The sequence below is a fragment of the Lissotriton helveticus genome, chromosome 8, assembly GCF_964261635.1.
Source record: "Lissotriton helveticus chromosome 8, aLisHel1.1, whole genome shotgun sequence".
In the NCBI taxonomy this organism is placed as follows: domain Eukaryota; kingdom Metazoa; phylum Chordata; class Amphibia; order Caudata; family Salamandridae; genus Lissotriton; species Lissotriton helveticus.
The window spans coordinates 1,150,849,956-1,150,866,162 of record NC_136069.1 but is presented as its reverse complement, the minus strand read 5'-3'; the positions used below and the strand labels follow the sequence as shown (position 1 = coordinate 1,150,866,162).

The window sequence follows — 16,207 nt, the reverse complement described above, 5'->3', positions numbered from 1 at the left end:
CAGGGACTTACTTAGCAGTGCACTTTGTGACATTCCAATTCTTGCAGTGTGCAACTTGCCATGGGCAGAAATCTTCGTACCATTCAATTAGGTAACCGAAACACGTGTTACTTCAAGCTGTTAGAAATAACAAAATTGTAGTATGAAATATATATACATATATATATATATATATATATATATATATATATATATATATATATATATATATATATATATATATATATATATACATATATATATATATATAGATATATATATATATATATATATATATATATATATAATATATATATATTTTTTTTAACCACTGATGTCACTCACGCATTGAGCATGACGTCCAGACTGAGCACTATAGTTGCTGGCCATTTTTATTACTAAAACCTTGTGGTCCAAGACATGAAGCTACTTTACAAAGTGCAACAGCCAAACAGGCCTCCCATACTCAATTTTAAAAACATAAGAATAAAAGTGGTAAAATAAGATAAACCCTAGCAGGCCATTTATGGAAATCATGTTTGACAAAATAAGAATTGTGGGAAAATCGGACCATGCAAATAAGAACATTCATGTTGTAAGAAACTGGGTTACTGGCTGAGGGGGCAAAACCCTACTCAAGCAGCATTCACAACCTTTGTCAGGATGAAGTCAGAAGCATACCCCCAATTAACCTGTGCTTAACCCTTTGGTAGCTTGGTACAGAGCAGTCAGGATTAACTTAGAGTAAAGTATTTGTGCAAAACTTCAAACAGTAATAACGTAAAAACACAGCACATAAAAAATTCCCAAAAATTGAATAAATAAAACAAGACAAAATGCCAATCAGTAGAACCGGTGATATGGAGTTTTAAACATTTAAGTGACAATGGAGCAAAAAACGCACAACTGTTGTTATCTGGTCACCACAGACAGGTACAAAGTCACAACTTCAGGCCAACCGCGATGGAGTATGGGCTGGCTACAGGGACCTAGTTATGCCGGCTGAACAAGAGTACCTTATACCCCAGTTGCGAAGAGTTGTTAGTCCTGTATTAATGATGTCTCACGCAGCCAAGGTGATACAAGCTCCTATTCGAAGATGATTACGCTGTGTTGGTTCTGAGGAGCTGCAAGGCTTCGATGTGAGGGCCTGTGTAGTCGTTGAGGAGGCTGTCGATAAAGGGGCTTTCAATATAGAGTTTTGCGTTGAGGATGCGTCCCGCACCGGCTGGCTCCGAAGAAGCTGTAAGGATTGCGATCCGGAGTCCTGTGTCGTCTTCATCATCAAGTCTGCCGTTGATGAGAGACTTGCGATGTGAGGGCCTGCATCAGGGATGCCTTGCGCAGCAGCGGTTCCCGATGGAGCTGCGGGCTGCGATGCAAAGTATTTGCATCAGGAAAGCCCATCCAGCACATGTGATGCTTTGGGTAGTTTGGTCTGCCCTGTTCCCATGATGCCCTGATCTTTTGACTGGGTAGGAGTGTTCTGCTTAATTCAGATACTCTGTCTATCACCACCCCCTTTTGAATCGTTTTGGCCACCACAAGTGTGGAAGGGTATGCTCAGATGTGAGTCCCTTGCTCACTGCACCATCAGGATTCAAGCAAGCCGGGCCGAAGACGGCTGTAATGCCAGAAACCGGTCCCCGGAAGCTTGATTCCTTTCCAGTAAAGAATTGGCTTGGTAGTTTGGTCTGCCCTGTTCCCATGATGCACTGGGCCAGGGTCAGACTAATTTGCATGTAGCCAGGCTCTGAACTGGGATGGTGCAGTGAGCTAAAAAACGGTGATGGATCAAGCCCTGATCTTTTGACTGGGTAGGAGTGTTCTGCTTAATTCAGATACTCTGTCCATCACCACCCCCTTTTGAATCGTTTTGGCCACCACAAGTGTGGAAGGGTATGCTCAGATGTGAGTCCCTTGCTCACTGCACCATCAGGATTCAAGCAAGCCGGGCCGAAGACGGCTGTAATGCCAGAAACCAGTCCCCGGAAGCTTGATTCCTTTCCAGTAAAGAATTGGCTTGGTAGTTTGGTCTGGCCTGTTCCCATGATGCACTGGGCCAGGGTCAGACTAATTTGCATGTAGCCAGGTTCTGAACTGGGATGGTGCAGTGAGCTAAAAAACGGTGATGGATCAAGCCCTGATCTTTTGACTGGGTAGGAGTGTTCTGCTTAATTCAGATACTCTGTCCATCACCACCCCCTTTTGAATCGTTTTGGCCACCACAAGTGTGGAAGGGTATGCTCAGATGTGAGTCCCTTGCTCACTGCACCATCAGGATTCAAGCAAGCCGGGCCGAAGACGGCTGTAATGCCAGAAACCGGTCCCAGGAAGCTTGATTCCTTTCCAGTAAAGAATTGGCTTGGTAGTTTGGTCTGGCCTGTTCCCATGATGCACTGGGCCAGGGTCAGACTAATTTGCATGTAGCCAGGTTCTGAACTGGGATGGTGCAGTGAGCTAAAAAACGGTGATGGATCAAGCCCTGATCTTTTGACTGGGTAGGAGTGTGCTGCTTAATTCAGATACTCTGTCCATCACCACCCCCTTTTGAATCGTTTTGGCCACCACAAGTGTGGAAGGGTATGCTCAGATGTGAGTCCCTTGCTCACTGCACCATCAGGATTCAAGCAAGCCGGGCCGAAGACGGCTGTAATGCCAGAAACCGGTCCCCGGAAGCTTGATTCCTTTCCAGTGAACAATGGGCTTGGTAGTTTGGTCTGCCCTGTTCCCATGATGCACTGGGCCAGGGTCAGACTAATATGCATGTAGCCAGGTTCTGAACTGGGATGGTGCAGTGAGCTAAAAAACGGTGATGGATCAAGCCCTGATCTTTTGACTGGGTAGGAGTGTTCTGCTTAATTCAGATACTCTGTCCATCACCACCCCCTTTTGAATCGTTTTGGCCACCACAAGTGTGGAAGGGTATGCTCAGATGTGAGTCCCTTGCTCACTGCACCATCAGGATTCAAGCAAGCCGGGCCGAAGACGGCTGTAATGCCAGAAACCGGTCCCCGGAAGCTTGATTCCTTTCCAGTAAAGAATTGGCTTGGTAGTTTGGTCTGCCCTGTTCCCATGATGCACTGGGCCAGGGTCAGACTAATTTGCATGTAGCCAGGTTCTGAACTGGGATGGTGCAGTGAGCTAAAAAACGGTGATGGATCAAGCCCTGATCTTTTGACTGGGTAGGAGTGTTCTGCTTAATTCAGATACTCTGTCCATCACCACCCCCTTTTGAATCGTTTTGGCCACCACAAGTGTGGAAGGGTATGCTCAGATGTGAGTCCCTTGCTCACTGCACCATCAGGATTCAAGCAAGCCGGGCCGAAGACGGCTGTAATGCCAGAAACCAGTCCCCGGAAGCTTGATTCCTTTCCAGTAAAGAATTGGCTTGGTAGTTTGGTCTGGCCTGTTCCCATGATGCACTGGGCCAGGGTCAGACTAATTTGCATGTAGCCAGGTTCTGAACTGGGATGGTGCAGTGAGCTAAAAAACGGTGATGGATCAAGCCCTGATCTTTTGACTGGGTAGGAGTGTGCTGCTTAATTCAGATACTCTGTCCATCACCACCCCCTTTTGAATCGTTTTGGCCACCACAAGTGTGGAAGGGTATGCTCAGATGTGAGTCCCTTGCTCACTGCACCATCAGGATTCAAGCAAGCCGGGCCGAAGACGGCTGTAATGCCAGAAACCGGTCCCCGGAAGATTGATTCCTTTCCAGTAAAGAATTGGCTTGGTAGTTTGGTCTGCCCTGTTCCCATGATGCACTGGGCCAGGGTCAGACTAATTTGCATGTAGCCAGGTTCTGAACTGGGATGGTGCAGTGAGCTAAAAAACGGTGATGGATCAAGCCCTGATCTTTTGACTGGGTAGGAGTGTTCTGCTTAATTCAGATACTCTGTCCATCACCACCCCCTTTTGAATCGTTTTGGCCACCACAAGTGTGGAAGGGTATGCTCAGATGTGAGTCCCTTGCTCACTGCACCATCAGGATTCAAGCAAGCCGGGCCGAAGACGGCTGTAATGCCAGAAACCGGTCCCCGGAAGCTTGATTCCTTTCCAGTGAACAATGGGCTTGGTAGTTTGGTCTGCCCTGTTCCCATGATGCACTGGGCCAGGGTCAGACTAATATGCATGTAGCCAGGTTCTGAACTGGGATGGTGCAGTGAGCTAAAAAACGGTGATGGATCAAGCCCTGATCTTTTGACTGGGTAGGAGTGTTCTGCTTAATTCAGATACTCTGTCCATCACCACCCCCTTTTGAATCGTTTTGGCCACCACAAGTGTGGAAGGGTATGCTCAGATGTGAGTCCCTTGCTCACTGCACCATCAGGATTCAAGCAAGCCAGGCCGAAGACGGCTGTAATGCCAGAAACCGGTCCCCGGAAGCTTGATTCCTTTCCAGTAAAGAATTGGCTTGGTAGTTTGGTCTGCCCTGTTCCCATGATGCACTGGGCCAGGGTCAGACTAATTTGCATGTAGCCAGGTTCTGAACTGGGATGGTGCAGTGAGCTAAAAAACGGTGATGGATCAAGCCCTGATCTTTTGACTGGGTAGGAGTGTTCTGCTTAATTCAGATACTCTGTCCATCACCACCCCCTTTTGAATCGTTTTGGCCACCACAAGTGTGGAAGGGTATGCTCAGATGTGAGTCCCTTGCTCACTGCACCATCAGGATTCAAGCAAGCCGGGCCGAAGACGGCTGTAATGCCAGAAACCGGTCCCCGGAAGCTTGATTCCTTTCCAGTAAAGAATTGGCTTGGTAGTTTGGTCTGCCCTGTTCCCATGATGCACTGGGCCAGGGTCAGACTAATTTGCATGTAGCCAGGTTCTGAACTGGGATGGTGCAGTGAGCTAAAAAACGGTGATGGATCAAGCCCTGATCTTTTGACTGGGTAGGAGTGTTCTGCTTAATTCAGATACTCTGTCCATCACCACCTCCTTTTGAATCGTTTTGGCCACCACAAGTGTGGAAGGGTATGCTCAGATGTGAGTCCCTTGCTCACTGCACCATCAGGATTCAAGCTAGCCGGGCCGAAGACGGCTGTAATGCCAGAAACCGGTCCCCGGAAGCTTGATTCCTTTCCAGTAAAGAATTGGCTTGGTAGTTTAGTCTGCCCTGTTCCCATGATTCACTGGGCCAGGGTCAGACTAATTTGCATGTAGCCAGGTTCTGAACTGGGATGGTGCAGTGAGCTAAAAAACGGTGATGGATCAAGCCCTGATCTTTTGACTGGGTAGGAGTGTTCTACTTAATTCAGATACTCTGTCCATCACCACCCCCTTTTGAATCGTTTTGGCCACCACAAGTGTGGAAGGGTATGCTCAGATGTGAGTCCCTTGCTCACTGCACCATCAGGATTCAAGCAAGCCGGGCCGAAGACGGCTGTAATGCCAGAAACCGGTCCCCGGAAGCTTGATTCCTTTCCAGTAAAGAATTGGCTTGGTAGTTTGGTCTGCCCTGTTCCCATGATGCACTGGGCCAGGGTCAGACTAATTTGCATGTAGCCAGGTTCTGAACTGGGATGGTGCAGTGAGCTAAAAAACGGTGATGGATCAAGCCCTGATCTTTTGACTGGGTAGGAGTGTTCTGCTTAATTCAGATACTCTGTCCATCACCACCCCCTTTTGAATCGTTTTGGCCACCACAAGTGTGGAAGGGTATGCTCAGATGTGAGTCCCTTGCTCACTGCACCATCAGGATTCAAGCAAGCCGGGCCAAACACGGCTGTAATGCCAGAAACCGGTCCCCGGAAGCTTGATTCCTTTCCAGTAAAGAATTGGCTTGGTAGTTTGGTCTGCCCTGTTCCCATGATGCACTGGGCCAGGGTCAGACTAATTTGCATGTAGCCAGGTTCTGAACTGGGATGGTGCAGTGAGCTAAAAAACGGTGATGGATCAAGCCGTGATCTTTTAACTGGGTAGGAGTGTTCTGCTTAATTCAGATACTCTGTCCATCACCACCCCCTTTTGAATCGTTTTGGCCACCACAAGTGTGGAAGGGTATGCTCAGATGTGAGTCCCTTGCTCACTGCACCATCAGGATTCAAGCAAGCCAGGCCGAAGACGGCTGTAATGCCAGAAACCGGTCCCCGGAAGCTTGATTCCTTTCCAGTTAAGAATTGGCTTGGTAGTTTGGTCTGCCCTGTTCCCATGATGCACTGGGCCAGGGTCAGACTAATTTGCATGTAGCCAGGTTCTGAACTGGGATGGTGCAGTGAGCTAAAAAACGGTGATGGATCAAGCCCTGATCTTTTGACTGGGTAGGAGTGTTCTGCTTAATTCAGATACTCTGTCCATCACCACCCCCTTTTGAATCGTTTTGGCCACCACAAGTGTGGAAGGGTATGCTCAGATGTGAGTCCCTTGCTCACTGCACCATCAGGATTCAAGCAAGCCGGTCCGAAGACGGCTGTAATGCCAGAAACCGGTCCCCGGAAGCTTGATTCCTTTCCAGTAAAGAATTGGCTTGGTAGTTTGGTCTGCCCTGTTCCCATGATGCACTGGGCCAGGGTCAGACTAATTTGCATGTAGCCAGGTTCTGAACTGGGATGGTGCAGTGAGCTAAAAAACGGTGATGGATCAAGCCCTGATCTTTTGACTGGGTAGGAGTGTTCTACTTAATTCAGATACTCTGTCCATCACCACCCCCTTTTGAATCGTTTTGGCCACCACAAGTGTGGAAGGGTATGCTCAGATGTGAGTCCCTTGCTCACTGCACCATCAGGATTCAAGCAAGCCGGGCCGAAGACGGCTGTAATGCCAGAAACCGGTCCCCGGAAGCTTGATTCCTTTCCAGTAAAGAATTGGCTTGGTAGTTTGGTCTGCCCTGTTCCCATGATGCACTGGGCCAGGGTCAGACTAATTTGCATGTAGCCAGGTTCTGAACTGGGATGGTGCACTGAGCTAAAAAACGGTGATGGATCAAGCCCTGATCTTTTGACTGGGTAGGAGTGTTCTGCTTAATTCAGATACTCTGTCCATCACCACCCCCTTTTGAATCGTTTTGGCCACCACAAGTGTGGAAGGGTATGCTCAGATGTGAGTCCCTTGCTCACTGCACCATCAGGATTCAAGCAAGCCGGGCCGAACACGGCTGTAATGCCAGAAACCGGTCCCCGGAAGCTTGATTCCTTTCCAGTAAAGAATTGGCTTGGTAGTTTGGTCTGCCCTGTTCCCATGATGCACTGGGCCAGGGTCAGACTAATTTGCATGTAGCCAGGTTCTGAACTGGGATGGTGCAGTGAGCTAAAAAACGGTGATGGATCAAGCCCTGATCTTTTAACTGGGTAGGAGTGTTCTGCTTAATTCAGATACTCTGTCCATCACCACCCCCTTTTGAATCGTTTTGGCCACCACAAGTGTGGAAGGGTATGCTCAGATGTGAGTCCCTTGCTCACTGCACCATCAGGATTCAAGCAAGCCAGGCCGAAGACGGCTGTAATGCCAGAAACCGGTCCCCGGAAGCTTGATTCCTTTCCAGTTAAGAATTGGCTTGGTAGTTTGGTCTGCCCTGTTCCCATGATGCACTGGGCCAGGGTCAGACTAATTTGCATGTAGCCAGGTTCTGAACTGGGATGGTGCAGTGAGCTTAAAAACGGTGATGGATCAAGCCCTGATCTTTTGACTGGGTAGGAGTGTTCTGCTTAATTCAGATACTCTGTCCATCACCACCCCCTTTTGAATCGTTTTGGCCACCACAAGTGTGGAAGGGTATGCTCAGATGTGAGTCCCTTGCTCACTGCACCATTAGGATTCAAGCAAGCCGGGCCGAAGACGGCTGTAATGCCAGAAACCGGTCCCCGGAAGCTTGATTCCTTTCCAGTAAAGAATTGGCTTGGTAGTTTGGTCTGCCCTGTTCCCATGATGCACTGGGCCAGGGTCAGACTAATTTGCATGTAGCCAGGTTCTGAACTGGGATGGTGCAGTGAGCTAAAAAACGGTGATGGATCAAGCCCTGATCTTTTGACTGGGTAGGAGTGTTCTGCTTAATTCAGATACTCTGTCCATCACCACCCCCTTTTGAATCGTTTTGGCCACCAAAAGTGTGGAAGGGTATGCTCAGATGTGAGTCCCTTGCTCACTGCACCATCAGGATTCAAGCAAGCTGGGCCGAAGACGGCTGTAATGCCAGAAACCGGTCCCCGGAAGCTTGATTCCTTTCCAGTAAAGAATTGGCTTGGTAGTTTGGTCTGCCCTGTTCCCATGATGCACTGGGCCAGGGTCAGACTAATTTGCATGTAGCCAGGTTCTGAACTGGGATGGTGCAGTGAGCTAAAAAACGGTGATGGATCAAGCCCTGATCTTTTGACTGGGTAGGAGTGTTCTGCTTAATTCAGATACTCTGTCCATCACCACCCCCTTTTGAATCGTTTTGGCCACCACAAGTGTGGAAGGGTATGCTCAGATGTGAGTCCCTTGCTCACTGCACCATCAGGATTCAAGCAAGCCGGGCCGAACACGGCTGTAATGCCAGAAACCGGTCCCCGGAAGCTTGATTCCTTTCCAGTAAAGAATTGGCTTGGTAGTTTGGTCTGCCCTGTTCCCATGATGCACTGGGCCAGGGTCAGACTAATTTGCATGTAGCCAGGTTCTGAACTGGGATGGTGCAGTGAGCTAAAAAACGGTGATGGATCAAGCCGTGATCTTTTAACTGGGTAGGAGTGTTCTGCTTAATTCAGATACTCTGTCCATCACCACCCCCTTTTGAATCATTTTGGCCACCACAAGTGTGGAAGGGTATGCTCAGATGTGAGTCCCTTGCTCACTGCACCATCAGGATTCAAGCAAGCCAGGCCGAAGACGGCTGTAATGCCAGAAACCGGTCCCCGGAAGCTTGATTCCTTTCCAGTTAAGAATTGGCTTGGTAGTTTGGTCTGCCCTGTTCCCATGATGCACTGGGCCAGGGTCAGACTAATTTGCATGTAGCCAGGTTCTGAACTGGGATGGTGCAGTGAGCTAAAAAACGGTGATGGATCAAGCCCTGATCTTTTGACTGGGTAGGAGTGTTCTGCTTAATTCAGATACTCTGTCCATCACCACCCCCTTTTGAATCGTTTTGGCCACCACAAGTGTGGAAGGGTATGCTCAGATGTGAGTCCCTTGCTCACTGCACCATCAGGATTCAAGCAAGCCGGTCCGAAGACGGCTGTAATGCCAGAAACCGGTCCCCGGAAGCTTGATTCCTTTCCAGTAAAGAATTGGCTTGGTAGTTTGGTCTGCCCTGTTCCCATGATGCACTGGGCCAGGGTCAGACTAATTTGCATGTAGCCATGTTCCGAACTGGGATGGTGCAGTGAGCTAAAAAACGGTGATGGATCAAGCCCTGATCTTTTGACTGGGTAGGAGTGTTCTACTTAATTCAGATACTCTGTCCATCACCACCCCCTTTTGAATCGTTTTGGCCACCACAAGTGTGGAAGGGTATGCTCAGATGTGAGTCCCTTGCTCACTGCACCATCAGGATTCAAGCAAGCCGGGCCGAAGACGGCTGTAATGCCAGAAACCGGTCCCCGGAAGCTTGATTCCTTTCCAGTAAAGAATTGGCTTGGTAGTTTGGTCTGCCCTGTTCCCATGATGCACTGGGCCAGGGTCAGACTAATTTGCATGTAGCCAGGTTCTGAACTGGGATGGTGCACTGAGCTAAAAAACGGTGATGGATCAAGCCCTGATCTTTTGACTGGGTAGGAGTGTTCTGCTTAATTCAGATACTCTGTCCATCACCACCCCCTTTTGAATCGTTTTGGCCACCACAAGTGTGGAAGGGTATGCTCAGATGTGAGTCCCTTGCTCACTGCACCATCAGGATTCAAGCAAGCCGGGCCGAACACGGCTGTAATGCCAGAAACCGGTCCCCGGAAGCTTGATTCCTTTCCAGTAAAGAATTGGCTTGGTAGTTTGGTCTGCCCTGTTCCCATGATGCACTGGGCCAGGGTCAGACTAATTTGCATGTAGCCAGGTTCTGAACTGGGATGGTGCAGTGAGCTAAAAAACGGTGATGGATCAAGCCCTGATCTTTTAACTGGGTAGGAGTGTTCTGCTTAATTCAGATACTCTGTCCATCACCACCCCCTTTTGAATCGTTTTGGCCACCACAAGTGTGGAAGGGTATGCTCAGATGTGAGTCCCTTGCTCACTGCACCATCAGGATTCAAGCAAGCCAGGCCGAAGACGGCTGTAATGCCAGAAACCGGTCCCCGGAAGCTTGATTCCTTTCCAGTTAAGAATTGGCTTGGTAGTTTGGTCTGCCCTGTTCCCATGATGCACTGGGCCAGGGTCAGACTAATTTGCATGTAGCCAGGTTCTGAACTGGGATTGTGCAGTGAGCTAAAAAACGGTGATGGATCAAGCCCTGATCTTTTGACTGGGTAGGAGTGTTCTGCTTAATTCAGATACTCTGTCCATCACCACCCCCTTTTGAATCGTTTTGGCCACCACAAGTGTGGAAGGGTATGCTCAGATGTGAGTCCCTTGCTCACTGCACCATTAGGATTCAAGCAAGCCGGGCCGAAGACGGCTGTAATGCCAGAAACCGGTCCCCGGAAGCTTGATTCCTTTCCAGTAAAGAATTGGCTTGGTAGTTTGGTCTGCCCTGTTCCCATGATGCACTGGGCCAGGGTCAGACTAATTTGCATGTAGCCAGGTTCTGAACTGGGATGGTGCAGTGAGCTAAAAAACGGTGATGGATCAAGCCCTGATCTTTTGACTGGGTAGGAGTGTTCTGCTTAATTCAGATACTCTGTCCATCACCACCCCCTTTTGAATCGTTTTGGCCACCACAAGTGTGGAAGGGTATGCTCAGATGTGAGTCCCTTGCTCACTGCACCATCAGGATTCAAGCAAGCCGGGCCGAAGACGGCTGTAATGCCAGAAACCGGTCCCCGGAAGCTTGATTCCTTTCCAGTAAAGAATTGGCTTGGTAGTTTGGTCTGCCCTGTTCCCATGATGCACTGGGCCAGGGTCAGACTAATTTGCATGTAGCCAGGTTCTGAACTGGGATGGTGCAGTGAGCTAAAAAACGGTGATGGATCAAGCCCTGATCTTTTGACTGGGTAGGAGTGTTCTGCTTAATTCAGATACTCTGTCCATCACCACCCCCTTTTGAATCATTTTGGCCACCACAAGTGTGGAAGGGTATGCTCAGATGTGAGTCCCTTGCTCACTGCACCATCAGGATTCAAGCAAGCCGGTCCGAAGACAGCTGTAATGCCAGAAACCGGTCCCCGGAAGCTTGATTCCTTTCCAGTAAAGAATTGGCTTGGTAGTTTGGTCTGCCCTGTTCCCATGATGCACTGGGCCAGGGTCAGACTAATTTGCATGTAGCCAGGTTCTGAACTGGGATGGTGCAGTGAGCTAAAAAACGGTGATGGATCAAGCCCTGATCTTTTGACTGGGTAGGAGTGTTCTGCTTAATTCAGATACTCTGTCCATCACCACCCCCTTTTGAATCGTTTTGGCCACCACAAGTGTGGAAGGGTATGCTCAGATGTAAGTCCCTTGCTCACTGCACCATCAGGATTAAAGCAAGCCGGGCCGAAGAAGGCTGTAATGCCAGAAACCGGTCCCCGGAAGCTTGATTCCTTTCCAGTAAAGAATTGGCTTGGTAGTTTGGTCTGCCTTGTTCCCATGATGCACTGGGCCAGGGTCAGACTAATTTGCATGTAGCCAGGTTCTGAACTGGGATGGTGCAGTGAGCTAAAAAACGGTGATGGATCAAGCCCTGATCTTTTGACTGGGTAGGAGTGTTCTGCTTAATTCAGATACTCGGTCCATCACCACCCCCTTTTGAATCGTTTTGGCCACCACAAGTGTGGAAGGGTATGCTCAGATGTGAGTCCCTTGATCACTGCACCATCAGGATTCAAGCAAGCCGGGCCGACGACGCCTGGAATGGCAGAAACCGGTCCCCGGAAGCTTGTCTCCTTTCTGGTGAAGAATTGGCTTGGTAGTTTGGTCTGCCCTGTTCCCATGATGCACTGGGCCAGGGACAGACTAATTTGCATATAGCCAGGTTCTGAGCTGGGATGGGGCAGTGAGCTAAATAACGGTGATGGATCAAGCCCTGATCTTTGGACTGGGTAAGAGTGGTCTGCTTAATTCAGATACTCTGTCCATCACCACCCCCTTTTGAATCGTTTTGGCCACCACAAGTGTGGAAGGGTATGCTCAGATGTGAGTCCCTTGCTCACTGCACCATTAGGATTCAAGCAAGCCGGGCCGAAGACGGCTGTAATGCCAGAAACCGGTCCCCGGAAGCTTGATTCCTTTCCAGTAAAGAATTGGCTTGGTAGTTTGGTCTGCCCTGTTCCCATGATGCACTGGGCCAGGGTCAGACTAATTTGCATGTAGCCAGGTTCTGAACTGGGATGGTGCAGTGAGCTAAAAAACGGTGATGGATCAAGCCCTGATCTTTTGACTGGGTAGGAGTGTTCTGCTTAATTCAGATACTCTGTCCATCACCACCCCCTTTTGAATAGTTTTGGCTACCACAAGTGTGTGAGGGTATGCTCAGATGTGAGTCCCTTGCTCACTGCACCATCAGGATTCAAGCAAGCCGGGCCGAAGACGGCTGTAATGCCAGAAACCGGTCCCCGGAAGCTTGATTCCTTTCCAGTAAAGAATTGGCTTGGTAGTTTGGTCTGCCCTGTTCCCATGATGCACTGGGCCAGGGTCAGACTAATTTGCATGTAGCCAGGTTCTGAACTGGGATGGTGCAGTGAGCTAAAAAACGGTGATGGATCAAGCCCTGATCTTTTGACTGGGTAGGAGTGTTCTGCTTAATTCAGATACTCTGTCCATCACCACCCCCTTTTGAATCGTTTTGGCCACCACAAGTGTGGAAGGGTATGCTCAGATGTGAGTCCCTTGCTCACTGCACCCTCAGGATTAAAGCAAGCCGGGCCGAAGACGGCTGTAATGCCAGAAACCGGTCCCCGGAAGCTTGATTCCTTTCCAGTAAAGAATTGGCTTGGTAGTTTGGTCTGCCCTGTTCCCATGATGCACTGGGCCAGGGTCAGACTAATTTGCATGTAGCCAGGTTCTGAACTGGGATGGTGCAGTGAGCTAAAAAACGGTGATGGATCAAGCCCTGATCTTTTGACTGGGTAGGAGTGTTCTGCTTAATTCAGATACTCTGTCCATCACCACCCCCTTTTGAATCGTTTTGGCCACCACAAGTGTGGAAGGGTATGCTCAGATGTGAGTCCCTTGCTCACTGCACCATCAGGATTCAAGCAAGCCGGTCCGAAGACAGCTGTAATGCCAGAAACCGGTCCCCGGAAGCTTGATTCCTTTCCAGTAAAGAATTGGCTTGGTAGTTTGGTCTGCCCTGTTCCCATGATGCACTGGGCCAGGGTCAGACTAATTTGCATGTAGCCAGGTTCTGAACTGGGATGGTGCAGTGAGCTAAAAAAAACTAAAAAACGGTGATGGATCAAGCCCTGATCTTTTGACTGGGTAGGAGTGTTCTGCTTAATTCAGATACTCTGTCCATCACCACCCCCTTTTGAATCGTTTTGGGTCTAGTTAGGGCTGCGCAGCAGAGGAGATGCATCAGTTCTGCTGGATCCACTAGTGGGCTGGCAGAGTACCTTAGTCCCACTTTCAAGGGTCCAAGACTAAGGTGGCACCACTTGGCAAGGTAGGACTCACAAATGACTGAATCCAGGTGCTGGGTTCAAGGTTGTAAGAGCCCTCTGTCCCTGAGGGTCTAATCAGGAGGCCAGCCAACGTCACTTTGGGGTCCTGGATTCAACAGATGTAGGTTCAGTCTTTCTCATCCAGGCAAGAGAGCAAGAGAGCAGCAGGCAGCAAGTCAGTAGTCCTTCAAGTAGCAGTCCAGCAGAGTGTCAGTCCAGAGGTGTACTGTAGAGTTGGGGTCAGAGGTCCAATGTTTATGCCTGGTGCCCACTTTGAAGTTGAGGAAGCTTTTAGAGGTTTCCACCCCCATGAGGTGTCAGGCATTCCCTCCCTCCCGGTCCTGGCCTCAGCATGTCTGGGGTCACAAGTGAATAGTGACAATCCCTTTGTGAGAGTATTCAGGCAGTGCCTTTGTGATGTGTAAGTAGTTGAGAGCTCTTCCCCCTCGTTAACTCAGAGTGGCCCATCCTGCCAACACTTATCTTCCCTTTGTCTCACTGTCTAGGAGCAATACACACGGACCAACTGCCAGTTACACCTAGTCATGTGGCCCACGAACAGGCTACAGGCGTCAAATTGTTAGGACAAGAAAATGGGAACTTTCTAAATGTCACATAAATACTTAGTGTCCACAAGGGATTCGTTGACATATTTGCGATGCCATGTATAGACATCCTGAACAATTAACATAGTAGTTTCAATATTTACCAAAGAACAAATCCCTTGTTGGCAACAGTATTTATGTCATTTGTAATACCCAAGCCCCAAAGGGAATATTGGGTTGCCCTAGTTTGGTTAACTTGCTAAAAGTGGACTTTTCAGAACTGTGTAAAAATCGGACTTCACCATTAAAGTTAAATTAAATTTTTTTTTACACCAAACTCGACTTTTCTACATATTGCCAATTGGAAATTACAATCTATTAAATGTAATAAGATAACTCCAATGTTATCCTATGGGAGAGCTAGGCCTTGCAGTAGTGAAAAATGACACTCGAAGTTTTTCACTATAGGGACATGTAAAACTTAAAATTATACGTCCTACTTTTTAAATATACTGCACTCTGCCCTCTTGGGTGTACATGGAATACCCTAGGGGTGACATATACATTAAAAAGGAAGGTTTCGGCCTGGCAAAAAGGTTATTTTCCTAGGTCGAACTGCCAGTTTAAAAACTACACATACAAGCTGGAATGGCAGGTTGAGACATGTCTGAAGGGCTTACATAAGTGTGCGGGACAATCTGTGCTGCTGACCCACAAGTACCATTACATTTACAGGCCCTGGGTACATGTAGTACCACTTTAATAGAGACTTACAAGTACACTAAATGTGCCAATTGGGTGTAAGCTAAGTCCTAAAGCCAGAAAAAACGAAGGTAGCAAAAGAGGAGGGTTGAAGGCAAAAAGTTAGGTGAGAACCCTGCCAAGGATGCCAGGTTTAACATGTCCTTACTAGTGTTCAGTGAAAGTAAGGTATCATTAATAGGTAATATTTTCCCAAACCACAACGGAGGGAAGTCGTTCACAACTGATCAGCATGGATGTGTTCTAAAAGGCGAGTGCCAAATTCTCCATGAGAATGTTTTTATTAACTCCCTTTATTAATGCAACCACATGAAAGACATAATTGTTAAGGACTTTAATGATTTGACAGCAAAAAGTTACACGTGTAGAGAGTGGTCCTTTCGTGATATCAGGACATTTTGTGTTTAACATAAACCTTTGTGAACATTTAAACTAAGGACTTCTCAAGAATTTAGATAGTGCATTAATATTCTTAATTTGCATTAAACAAATTATCAATTCCTTTTTAGATCAGGGACTTTGCAGAACATCTGTTCTGTGGTCCAGAAGTTTGAAAGCCATGAATTAGTAAAGTAGGATGGCGACAAGCTACTCTCATCCTCCTCTTGGGACACAAGTGTTGGCTATTCAAACGCAATGTTTATGTTTGTATTCTAGGAGTCGCTGCAGAGGCTAAGAATGAATCAGCAAAAGCTGAACAGATCTTTAAGTGTCCGCATTGACAGGTTAAGCAAGGGAAAGAGGAATGTCGGTGTTGTAATGCTGAGGAAAAATGCGCCGTTGATGCAAATGAGTCACCAGAAACAGAAACAAGGAAGACCTTCAGTTTTTACAAGGTGCCAATCTTGGACATTTTACAACATGGACATATTCATACCAAAGATCAGAAAACAAATACAACAAGCCTTGAGTGAATGACATAGTAGTGCATTGGTAGAATGTACTCACCTGCCTTGAATTGATAAAGACATAGCAGGGCTATGCAGACTGCCGCCAGAAATGCCATTGTAACCGTATGCTGCAAAGAAATCAAACAAACATGATTGGAGCGCTAAAACATTTAATTTTTACATTCTCCCACAAATTTCTGAAATATTATTTTTTATTGTTTTTTCACTTCCACTCACAGACATCTCAATGGACCAATTCTGCCATAAAACTGAATTGGTATTTAGGTAATTGATATTAACTGCACATCTTATAAACCTATTATCATATTTATAAAAACAAGACAGCTCACAACAAGAAGGCAGCCGGTAATTTACAAGAATTAAAACCATGTTA

At 47.8% G+C, this 16,207-nt stretch overlaps 1 protein-coding gene across 1 annotated transcript in view; it reads right to left on the bottom strand.

The window, feature by feature from the left end:
- Nucleotides 1–15,939, bottom strand: part of LOC144773175 (interleukin-1 receptor type 1-like) — a 319,985-nt gene extending 304,046 nt beyond the window's left edge. Inside the window, exon 1 of the mRNA XM_078658048.1 lies at nucleotides 15,872–15,939. Within this exon, the coding sequence (XP_078514174.1) occupies nucleotides 15,872–15,929 (58 nt within the window). The 5' untranslated portion in view covers nucleotides 15,930–15,939. The remainder of the gene's footprint in view (nucleotides 1–15,871) is intronic.
- Between the last annotated feature and the right edge of the window lie 268 nt (nucleotides 15,940–16,207).